The 12080-nt window shown below is 37.3% G+C and overlaps 1 protein-coding gene across 1 annotated transcript; it reads left to right on the top strand.

Moving 5' to 3' along the window:
• Positions 1-171: 171 nt before the first annotated feature.
• Positions 172-11225, top strand: LOC126799394 (sec-independent protein translocase protein TATA, chloroplastic). Its single transcript, XM_050526592.1, has 2 exons — positions 172-624; positions 10900-11225. The coding sequence occupies exons 1-2, from the start codon at positions 307-309 to the stop codon at positions 11032-11034; spliced, it is 453 nt and encodes a 150-aa protein (XP_050382549.1). The 5' UTR covers positions 172-306; the 3' UTR covers positions 11035-11225.
• The last annotated feature ends 855 nt before the right edge of the window (positions 11226-12080 follow it).

Here is a 12080-nt window from a genome sequence, read left to right as displayed (position 1 = left end):
TATAGTATCGGCACGAGCTATACCGGTCCCCGCCCTAATTGTATTGAAACTGAAACAGAGCTTATACTGTTTTAATCCAATAGAATTGAATACTCTTAACTTTGACAAATCATTGGTCAAATAGAGTTTCTAAAGGACCCACCGAGATAAAACAGAGGAATAGTACAATGCTGCTAGATGAAGCCAACCTTCCCCTGCTTCATGTTATCTAATCGTCCTCAGTTTAAAAACACATAAATTCAACCGAAAGCTCCAAAATCTCCAAAACCCACAGGCCAAAAAGTTGGAAAGAAAATTTGAACAGAAATGGAGATCTCATCTTTAACTCTATCCACTCCAAGATCTCCACCTTCAGTTCCTTTCTCTTCATCCCAGTCCACTTTCTTGACCAACAATGGCACCACCAATTTGTTCATGACCAGAAACAGGGTCAACTGCAGTGGTTTGGTTCTGGGAAGAAGCAGAAATGAAAGAGCCAAGAGGGGTATGAGTTGTAATGCTTTGTTTGGTCTTGGGGTGCCTGAGCTTGCTGTTATTGCTGGTGTGGCTGCTCTGGTTTTTGGGCCCAAGAAGTTGCCTGAAGTGGGCAAGAGTTTAGGGAAAACTATCAAGAGCTTCCAACAGGTAGAGTAATCTATCTCTTTATCTCGATCTGTTTTGTTGTTTAGATTATGAAATTTAACCTTTTGGAATCATCTGTTGTATGCAAATATGAAAATTGAGAACAAAGTCAAGAATGTAGAATTCCGATTGATAGAGGTGTTAGATTATGCAATTGGGTCCTTAGGTTGATCGATACACTAGAAATGGGGGACTTAATTGAAATATAATAGAAAAAAATGGTAGTTTACTGATAGGAGGAAGGTCGGTTTGAGCTCATAGCTGTTCTTCATTGTTCAATGGGAAGAAAATTAAGTTTAGCTAGCTGTAGTAGTGTTGAGTTGTGTAAATTTTTTATGCTTATGATATCAAATAGTGAAAAATTAAGAGTTCGGATTATCCAAACATCTCAATTCAACTGTATGTTATGTCTATGGGGAAAAGATTGGTACTCTTTGATTTTTGATTGCTGGAGTTGAAAGCTTTAGGCCTTTAGCAATTTGTTATTTGTTCTGTGTATATGTCTTTGTGAAATCAGTTATTATAGTTTGCTTAAGATTATACATGCAACTCAACTTTTGATGTGTGGGGTACAATGTAGATGTGAATATTATAGTAGATGATTTTATTTCTTATAGTATTTGTGGTTTTGTGTTATCTCTGCATAAATACACACTTGAAAAAGTATCTGTCTCCAAAAGAAACTATGGTAACATCTCTTCATTCTCTTGTATAAATTTGAAAGCATTCTGAATGTAGGATGTTAGGTGGATTAAGGTAGAGTTCTGGTTTTGGGATTTGCAAATTGAGTTGAAATTTGAAATTGAGAATAAAAGTGTGATATTGATGATATTGATTTGTGTTTCTTCTCTGACTCTTGAGACATAAAAGGGTTAAAAAAGAACAAGGATGAAGAGATACATAAGTGAGGTTTTTCACTTTTTCTACCGTATTATAGAGCAAAAAACAAGGGCCTCTAGTATTCACACTCCCTCAAAACTGATAGGGTCAGTCTCTCCTTAATGGAGGAGAGAAAACTATGTGATGTTCACATAAGTAAAGCAAGAACATTTATTTCTTTGGTGATCCATTAATTGATGGAGCTGCTTTTTTTGAAACTTGGAGCAGCTTTTGTTGAAGGTAAGAAACAAAGCTACAACCTTAGGGTGATGGTGGCTGATTTGGTTGACAAAGAAAGTAGAAGTACCATACCAGAGAGATCATCTTGTGTGTTATCAAGAGTGAGATAGAGAGAAAACTCTAAGTAGAGAGTTTTTTGTGTGTAGCAAAATAAAGTGAGTGCGAGAGTTTATTTCTTCAAGTGTGAGTCTTGAAGTAGTGTTTCATTCGGTGTAACTTTTATTCGTATAGTGGATGTTCTTTATTGTTGTTACCCGTGGATGTAGACATTTTGCCTAACCATGTTAAATTTAGGTGTTCTTTATTATTTTTATAATCCGCTTGTGGTTTTGAGTTATTTCGATTTCCATTATACAATTCATTCTTCCGCATTCCCCAACAGTAGTATCAGAGTTCCTATTCTAACTGTGAGCTGCTAGAATGGAAGGATCACGAAGTACCATGATCAAACTCAACCACTCCAACTGGATTACCTGGAAGCCAAGAATAGAGGATATTCTCTATTGCAAAGATTTGCATGAGCCGATCAAGGGAGACGATTCCAAGCTAAGTGATATTTCACCAGCAATTTGGACGAAGATGAACCGTAAAGCCATTGGTCATATTCGTGAATGGGTGGACGATAGTGTGTTTCACCATGTTGCCAATGAAACCAACGTGCATGAGCTTTGGTTGAAGCTTGAGTCCTTATTTGAGAACAAGACTACTACCAAGAAAGCTTTTCTCATTAAAGAGCTCGTCAATATGAAGTATCAGAGAGACGTTCGGGTGACCGAGCAACTCAACAACTTTCGGAGTGTACTCAATCAATTAGTCACGATGAGCATGCATATTGATGATAAGTTACAAGCGTTGTTGCTACTCAGGTCGTTACCAGATAGCTGAGAGACATTTGTTGTTATTGTAAGTGACTCTGCTCCTAATGGTGTATTATCTATGAAAAATATTAAAGATAATATGTTGAACGAAGAAACAATGAGTTTTTCATCAAGTTCAATAAATGGTCAAATCTTCGTTGTAGAGAGGAGAGGAAGAAGCAAGAGCAAAAGACCCAGACGTCACGAAAGGAGTATGAGCAAATCCAGAACAAGGTTCAGCGGAAAGTGTCATCATTGTGGTTTGGCAGGCCACATGAAGAAAGATTGTAACAAATTGAAGCGAGAATTTAAGAAGCGCGAGAAGATGCTACTCATCAACAAAAGAATGACACGGACAATGTTGTTGCTCTGGTGTCTCATGATGAGTGTGAGTTCTTGTCACTTGGAGGTGAATGTCCACTTATAGATAATTTTAGAGTTCAATGGATCGTTAATTCCGGAGTCTCATTTCATGTCACCTCTCACATAGGGTTTTTCACTACGTACAAAGCAAATGATTTTGGTAAAGTGAAGATGGTCAATGACAACTACTCCAATATTGCTGGGATTTGAGATATTTGCTTGCAAACATATGTGGTCCGTCAGTTATTGTTGAAAGATGTGAGACATGTTCATGGTCTACACCTCAATCTTATGTCAACTAGTAGTTGCTAGAGAAAAAATGTGTTGCATACTCTACAAGACCTATGGAAAGATATGCAAGAGTGAGCTAAATGTAGTCGAGGAATCTTCTCCAAAATTGTGGCATAGACGTCTTGGCTACATGAGTCAGAAAAGACTGCAAATATTAGCAAATAAATCACTAATTCATGTTGCGAAAGGTAATTCACCAGACTCTTGTGATTATTGTTTATTTGGTAAGTATAAGAAAATTAGTTTTTCAAAGACTTTCACAAGGAAAGAAAATATTCTAGATCTTGAACATTCATATGTTGATCTGATGGAAGAAAAATCATTGAGTATGCATAAGTATTTTGTTACTTATATCGATGATGCTTCACGGAAGGTTTGGGTTTATTTGTTGAAATCCAAAAACCAGGTGTTCCAGACGTTTACAATTTTCCACGCTATGGTGGAAAAGGAAACTGGAAGAAAACTGAAGTGCATTCGCAGTGACAATGGCGGAGAGTACATATCGCACGAATTCAGAGATTATTGTCCAAAACATGGCACAGACATGAGAAGACAGTTCACGGCACCCCTCAACATAATGACGTAGCAGAGCGAATGAACCGTACCATTATGCAAAAAGTCAGATGCATGTTAAAGATGACCAAATTGTCAAATGAATTTTAGGGATAAGCTGTGAAAATTGCGTGCTACCTGATCAACAGAGCACAATGTGTACCTTTGGAATTTAAGACTCCAAATGAAGTCTGGACCGAGAAATATGCATCATACTCACGTTTAGAGTATTTGGATCTAAGGAGCAGAGAAAAAAGCTGGATGGCAAGGCGGCACCATGCATATTTGTAGGCTATGGTGAAGAAGAGTTTGGTTACTGGTTGTGGAATCCAAAGACGAATAAATTCATAAAAAGCGATGTGGTGTTCCATGAAGACCAATATATTGTAGATTTCGACAAAAAGGTACTGCCAAATGCAACAAGTGATAGTCGCATTTATGATTCACCGTTGCAGCAAGAATCCAACGTTGGGTTGCAAGGTGATAGAGATGAAAATGTACACGGGAGATTTCATCCACAAAGTATTCATCATCTCAATATATTTTGGTGACTAATGATGGAGATGATCCTTATGCAAATTACATCATTTTAACTAGTGTCAGAGAGCCTGAAAGTTACAGGGAAGTAAAGATTCATCAAGACCACGGCAAATGAAGGCTAGCCATGGAGTCTGAGATGGAATCTTTACTGAAAAATGGCACCTATGAGTTGGTGGAGCTTCCTAAAGGCTGAAAAGCACTCAAGAACAAGCGGGTGTTCAAGTTGAAGTGATATGAGAATGAAAAACTGAAAAAGTTCAAGGCTCGCTAGTTGTTAAAAGATTCAACCAGAAAGAAGGAATTGATTTTGATGAGATTTTCTCACCTGGTATCAAGATGACTTTGATTAGAGTCATTTTAGGCATGGCTGCGAGCATGGATCTAGAGGTGGAGCAGATGGATGTGAAGACCGCATTTCTTCACAGTGATTTAAATGAAGAAATATACATGAAGCTACAAGAAGGCTTTGAAGTCAATGGAAACGAGCATATGGTTTGCAAGTTGAAGAAAAACATGTACTGATTGAAGCAAGCACCAAGACAATGGTACAAGAAGTTTGACTCTTTCATGGTGAGTCATGGATGCAAGAGAACGTCAGCTGATCCTTGTGTTTATATCCAACAACCCGCTGGAGGTAATTTCATCATCTAACTATTTTATGTAGATTATATGTTAATTGTTGGTTAAGATACTGCTATGATTTAGCAGTTAAAGACAGATTTGTCAAAATCCTTTGATATGAAGGATTTGGCACGAGCCAAGCAGATTTTGGGAATGGAGATTGCATGTAATCATGGGAACAAGAATTGTGGTTATCATAAGAAAAGTACATCGAGAATGTACTAGAGCGTTTCCACATGGAGAAAGCAAACCAGTTGCTACTTCACTTGCTAGTCACATGAAGCTCAACTCAAAGCATAGTCTTATGAGTCAGAAGGAGGAGGAAGAAATGGCAACAGTGTCATATGCCTTAGTAGTATGGAGCTTGATGTACGCGATTGTTTGTACTAGACCACACATAACACATGCAGTTGGTGTTGTTAGCAGATTCTTATCTAATCCAGGCAAGGAGCACTAGAAGTGGATTCTGAGATACTTGCGGGGAACTTCAAAGTTGAGTCTATGTTTTGGAAGTGACAAGTCTGAACTAGTTGGCTACACAGATGCATATATGGCTGAGGATATTGACACGAGAAAGTCAACATCCGGATACCTGATCATATTTTTAGGGGGAGCTGTCTCGTGGTAATCAAAACAACAGAAGCATAGTATATTGCAGTTACAGAAGTGTGCAAAGATATTTTATGGTTGAAGAGATTCCTACAGGACTTGGGTCATGTACAACAAGAGTTTGTTCTGCATTGTAACGGTCAAAGCGCGATTCACTTGAGCAAAAATTCAAGTTTTCACTCGAGGTCGAAGCACATTGATGTGAGGTGTCACTGGATACGTGATGTGCTGGAATTATTGTTCAAGAAAATTCATACAGATAAGAACAATTCGAATATGATAACGAAGTCTCTACCGAATGAGAAGTTCGAGTTCTGCAGAAGCGCGTCTGGAATGACACATCCCTCCATCTAAGTCGGGAGGGGGAGACTGACCCTATAAGTCTCTTCTTAATGGAGGTGAGAAAACTATGTGATGTTCACATGAGTAAAGCAAAAACAACTATTGCTTTGGTGACCCATTAATTGATGGAGCTGACTTTGTTGAAACTTGGAGCAGTTTTTGTTAAAGGTAAGAAACAAAGATACAACATTAGGGTGGTGGTGGCTGATTTGTTTGACAAAGAAAGAAGAATGCATTGATGAACATGAAACATGGAAGAAGATTGACTATGCTTCCATGGATAGTACATGCAAGTGCATGAATTCTATAAAGATGTTTGGCTATATAAAGACATGAGAAATGGTGCAATGAAGTATAAGTACCATACCTGAGAGATTATCTTGTGTGTTATCAAGATTGACAGATAGAGAGAACTCCAAGTAGAGAGTTTTGTGTGTAGCAAAATAAAGTGAGTGTGAGAGTGTATCTGTTCAAATATGAGTCTTGAAGTAGTGTTTCTTTCGGTGTAACATTTATTCATATAGTGGAGGTTTTTTATTGTGATGGTTCGGCAAATTGCATATATCCAAGGGTAGCAATAATAAAGAACTTCCACTATACGAATAAAGGTTACACCGAGAGAAACACTACTTCAAGATTCACACTTGAAGGGATACATTCTGACACTAACTTTATTTTGCTACACACAAAACTCTCTACTTGTAGTTTTCTCTCTATCTCTCACTCTTGATAACACAAAAGATGATCTCTCCAGTATGGTTCTTGTTATTCATTGCATCATTTCTCATGCATTTATATAGACAAACATCTTTATGCAATTTATGCATTTGCATGTACCATGCATGGAAGCAAAGTTAATCTTTTTCATTATTTCATGCTAATTAATGCATTCTTCTTTCTTTGTCAAACAAATCAGCCACCACCCTAAGGTTGTAGCTTTGTTTTTACTTTCAACAAAAACTGCTCCAAGTTTCAACAAAGTTAGCTCCATCAATTAATAGGTCACTAAAGCAATAGTTGTTCTTGCTTTACTCATTTAATATCACATAGTTTTCTCACCTCCATTAAGGAGAGACTGATAGGGTCAGTCTCCCCCTCCCGACATAGATGGAGGGATGCGTCATTCCAGAAGCGCTTCTGCAGAACTCGAACTTCTATTTTGATAGAGACTTTGTCATCATATCTGAATTTGTCTGTATGAATTTTCTTCAAAAGTAATTCCAGCACATCACGTACCCAGTGATACCTCACATTAATGTGCTTAAACCTCAAGTGAAAACCTTGTTGTGTGTGACCCAAGTCCTGTAGGCTTCAACCATAAAATATCTTTGTACGCTTCTGTAACTGCAATATACTATGTTTCTGTAATTGACAAAGCAACAAATTTTTGTTACTTTGATTGCCACGAGACAACTCCCTCTGAAAACGTGATCATGTATCCGAATGTGGACTTTCTCGTGTCAATATCCCCAGTCATATTTTCATCTATGTAGCCAACTAGTTCAGACTTGCCACTTTAAAAACATACTCATCTTTGAAGTTCCTCGCAAGTATCTCATAATCCACTTGACAGCATTGCAGTGCTCCCCGCAAGCGGGTTGTTGAATATAAACGCACAGATCTGTTGACATTCTCTTGCACCCATGAAATAGTCAAACTTCTTGTACCATTGTCTTGGTGCTTGCTTCAATCCGTACATGATTTTCTTCAACTTGCAAACCATACGCTCTGTTCCATTGACTTTGAAGCCTTCTGGTTGCTTCATGTATATTTCTTCATCTAAATCACCGTGAAGAAATGAAGTCTTCACGTCCATCTGCTCCACCTCTAGATTCATCTTCTCATTTTTCACCATTGTGTGGAAAATTGTAAACATCTGGAACACATGTCTTTGTATTTCAACAAATAAACTCAAACTTTTCGTGAATTATCATCAATATAAGTAACAAAATACTTATGCATACCCAATGATTCTTCTTCCATCGGAACACACACATTTGAATGTACAAGATTTAGAATATATTTTTTTCCTTTTGAAAGTCTTTGAAAAACTAATTTTTTTATGCTTACCAAATAAATAATAATCACAAGAGTCTAGTGAGTTGCATTTGGCAACAGGAATTCGCGACTTCTTTGCTAGTATTTGTAGTATTTTCTCACTCATGTGGCCAAGGCGTCTATGCCACAAACTTGGAGAAGATTTCTTGACTGCATTCAGCTCACTCTTGTATATATTTCCATAGGTCTTGTAGAGTGTGCAACATATTTTTCCTCTGGCAACTACAAGAGATCCATTGGTAAGCTTCCACTTTTCATCACCACCATGATGATGAAAGCCTTGTCAATCAAGTACACCAGTTGACATAAGATTGAGATGTAGACCAGGAACATGTCTCACATCTTTCAACAATAACTCACAGCTCACATATGTTTGCAAGCAAATATCTCCAATCCCAGCAATATTGGAGTAGTTGTTATTGCTCATCTTCACTTTATCAAAGTCACCTGCTTTAATATTTTCCATAGATAATACACCATTAGGAGCATAGTTACTTACAGTAACAACAAATGTCTCACAGCTATCTGGTAACAACCCGAGCAGCAGCAATGCTTGTAACTCATCAATAATCTTCATGCTCATCATGGCTAATTGATTAAGTACACTCTGGAAGTTGTTGAGGTGCTCGGTCACTCGAACGCCTCCCTGATACTTCATGTTGACGAGCTCTTTAATGAGAAAAGTTTTCTTGGCAGTAGTCTTTTTATCAAATAAAGACTCCAACTTCAACCAAAGCTCATGCGCGCTGGTTTCATTGGCGACATGGTGAAACACATTATCGTCCACCCATTCACGAATATGACCGATGACTTTACAGTTTATCTTCGTCCAAATTGCTGGTGAAATTTCACTTGGCTTGGCATTGTCTCTCTCGATCGGCTCATGCAAATCTTTTCAATAGAGAATATATTTCATTCACGGCTTCCAGGTAATCCAGTTTGAGTGGTTGAGTCTGATCATGGTATCCTTCCATTCTAGCAGCTCCTAGTCAGTTGTAGAATCTCTAATACCTCTGTTGGGAAATGCGGAAGATTGAATTGTAGAATGAAAATCGAAATAACTCATACCCACAAGCGGAAAATAAAAATGATAAACACCGGAACGTAATTTAAAATGGTTCGGCAAAGTGTCTACGTCCACGAGTAGCAACAATAAAGAACCTCCACTATACGAATAAAGGTTGTCCCGAGAGAAACACTATTTTAATACTCACACTTTCATGCTCATTAATGCATTCTTCTTTATTTGTTAAACAAATCAGCCACCACCCAAAGGTTGTAGTTTTATTTCTTACCTTTAACAAAAGTTGTTCTAAGTTTCAACAAAATCAGCTTCATTAATTAATGGGTCACCAAAACAATAGTTGTTATTGCTTTAGTGACCCATTAATTGTAGAATGGAAGCTACAAAAATAGAGATGATGGAAACAAGTGTGTTTTCGGATATGAGGACGAAGACTCCATACCGAAGGAGAAGTTCGAGTTCTGCATAAGCGCGTCTGGAATGACGCATCCCTCTATCTAAGTCGGGAGGGGGAGATTGATAGGGTCAGCCCCTCCTTAATGGAGGTGAGAAAACTATGTGATGTTCACTTGAGTAAAACAAGAACAACTATTATTTTGGTAACCCATTAATTGATTGAGCTAATTTTTATGCAAATTACATCATTTTGACCAGTGACATAGAGCCTGAAAGTTACATGGAAGCAAAGATTCATAAAAACCACGACAAATGGAGACTAGCCATGGAGTCTAAGATGGAGTCTTTACTAAAGAACGGCACCTATGAGTTGGTGAAGTTTCCTAAAGGCCTCTAGTATTCACACTCCCTCAAAACCTCCCTTACACCTTCACCAGATTTTTGGGGATGATTTAAAATTGGAATGCAAGCAATGGTTTATTCACAAGAAAATTCTACTATATGGTTACCTTCTTATTTGCAGTAACAATGAAGGAAATGCTTTATTTCCCTTCTGCACACTACATATTACGAGCAAATAGCCAAAAACACACTTGTTTCCATCATCTCTATTTTTCTATCTTTCTACATACTTCCAAAACACGAAATGACCCCCCTTCGTTTCTGCACTCGTCCTTCCTTCTCTTATAAGAATATCTGGTAAATTACTTTTCAGTTTACTGCGCAAGACAAATTTGTTTCCAAGTTTTCTTGAGGTTTGTGATGTGCAGCTGCTGCCTGTGTACTATGGTGCATGTAGTGCACACACACTCTTAACTTGAGCTGGGTTATGAACACTTAATCCGAGGTGACTAGATGAGTATGAGCAGATGGATCACGAATGCATTTAGACAACAAAGTTGGTAACTTTTCATTGCATTTAGTTAGGAGCGAGTGATTCAGTCACAACTACAAACCATAACCTTGATTGTGGTTCACTTTTTTTTTCTTTCGATTTTTAATATTTGGTCAGCAAGTGGTGAGAATTGAAGCATTCATCTATAACTATGCTTCTTTGTAGAAGAACTTGAGCCGTATTTTTCAAGAGATCCAGTTCAGGCTTGTAGAGGAAACCAGGAGCTCATTATTTGTTAATCAACTGATTAGTTGTAAACATTAGTTGAATCATTTTAGATTCCAATAAAAGTCTTTACATCATATTCGGGTTATCAGTTTTCAAGGATAAATTAGTCCCATTGTAAATTGAATTAGCAAGTATTATTTTTTGTATCATGCACTCATAAAAGGGGAAGAAGAAACAATCAGATAAGAAATTTGTAATTTTGTGGCATCATTGTTGTGTGTATGCCAGGTCAAAAGCTGATTCAAGTGTTGCTGCATTTTTTTGTTGTGCTTCAGTATGCAAATAATGGAATAACTACAAAGCAAAATACCGTGATATACCACTCCTATCGTCTGCTTAACTCAATTATCCTTGTGTATCTGATTATTCTGTGAGTTTTGCAGGCTGCAAAGGAGTTTGAAACAGAACTGAAAAGTGAACCTGAGCCTAAGACAGAGGTTCTCACCGATGAACCTACCACGGTGAGTGAAGAACAAAAACCAGAAGTCAAGGTCCCGAGCTCACAGGAAAAAGTATGAGGTTGTAGTAATCATTATCGAGACGTTATTACTTTTGCTGTTGTGATACAAGTTTAGAACAAGATTTTTTTCAGTGTAGATCAGTTATGCATGAAATATACTTCTTGAGTTGTGACATTGCCATCCTCCTACTTATCTTTTCAGATATTTGAAAGGAAACTGCTGAGTTGATCTAACCAAAAACTTGCTTCTGTTTGGCCCATCTCTGATCAAATTGCTTTCTTTAAAAGTACCCCTTCTATGTTCCCTATTCTATTATACAGAGTGGACTCCTAAGCTCATTATGAGGGAAGAAAGAACAACAATAAAGATGAGAAACAAAAATCTTTTTGCTTTGAAAAAGAAAAGCGGGTGTAACTTTCCCAAGAGTAGGTAATGTCTTGGCTTTAGTAGCCTTGAACTGTTTTGTATATAGGTAGAAATGAGCGGTCATGGATTGATGGTCCAGCTTTTGTTTTCCTTGGCATTGTGCCATCCCAACACATGAAGCTCTTTCTAGCAGGTTTTCATTTGAGCTATTTTAGTATATTAGTAATTCAGACAATAATTGGATTATCTTTCTCATCCTAGTTTTTTAGGCAGCAAAATGTGTGACTTATTAGTTCACTACCTTTTAAACAATGTGTTTATTTCTTGCTTTGTGCTCTCATTGCTTGAAAGGTTTCAATCATACAACAATATTTAAATGACCTAAAGCAATAGAATTATATGAAGGTTATGATGCACTAATGATATGATTGGATTGTCATTGTAGGATAGTCTTGAAGCTAGGCTTATTTCGAACTAGGGTTCTTATACTGATGTATGATGTCTGTGTATTATAACCATAAAGAAAGTAACTCCACTAGAAAGAGAGCACCGTCCCAGAAAAGGTGAATAATAAATAACTAAAAAAGATAGCAACCTTTGTGAATTGAATTATAAATTTATGTTAAGCAATGGAGGGAAGTTGCCATGGTGATATCAAACCCGTTTTGTGACCAGTTTTACTGTTATTTTCTTCATTCACAAATCAAAATTAAAGGGCTATAGGTTAGATTAGATAA

This window comes from Argentina anserina, chromosome 6 (assembly GCF_933775445.1).
Source record: "Argentina anserina chromosome 6, drPotAnse1.1, whole genome shotgun sequence".
Classification (NCBI taxonomy): domain Eukaryota; kingdom Viridiplantae; phylum Streptophyta; class Magnoliopsida; order Rosales; family Rosaceae; genus Argentina; species Argentina anserina.
Note: the sequence above shows the minus strand (reverse complement) of the source record. Positions and strands in the feature narration are given on the sequence as shown.

What these genes read in the sequence shown, in the direction of transcription:
- LOC126799394 (XM_050526592.1), top strand. Translation starts at nt 307, where the DNA reads ATGGAGATCTCATCTTTAACTCTATCCACTCCAAGATCTCCACCTTCA. An exon ending in CTATCAAGAGCTTCCAACAG is followed by an intron (nt 625 to 10,899) that starts GTAGAGTAATCT and finishes TGAGTTTTGCAG; the next exon opens with GCTGCAAAGGAGTTTGAAAC.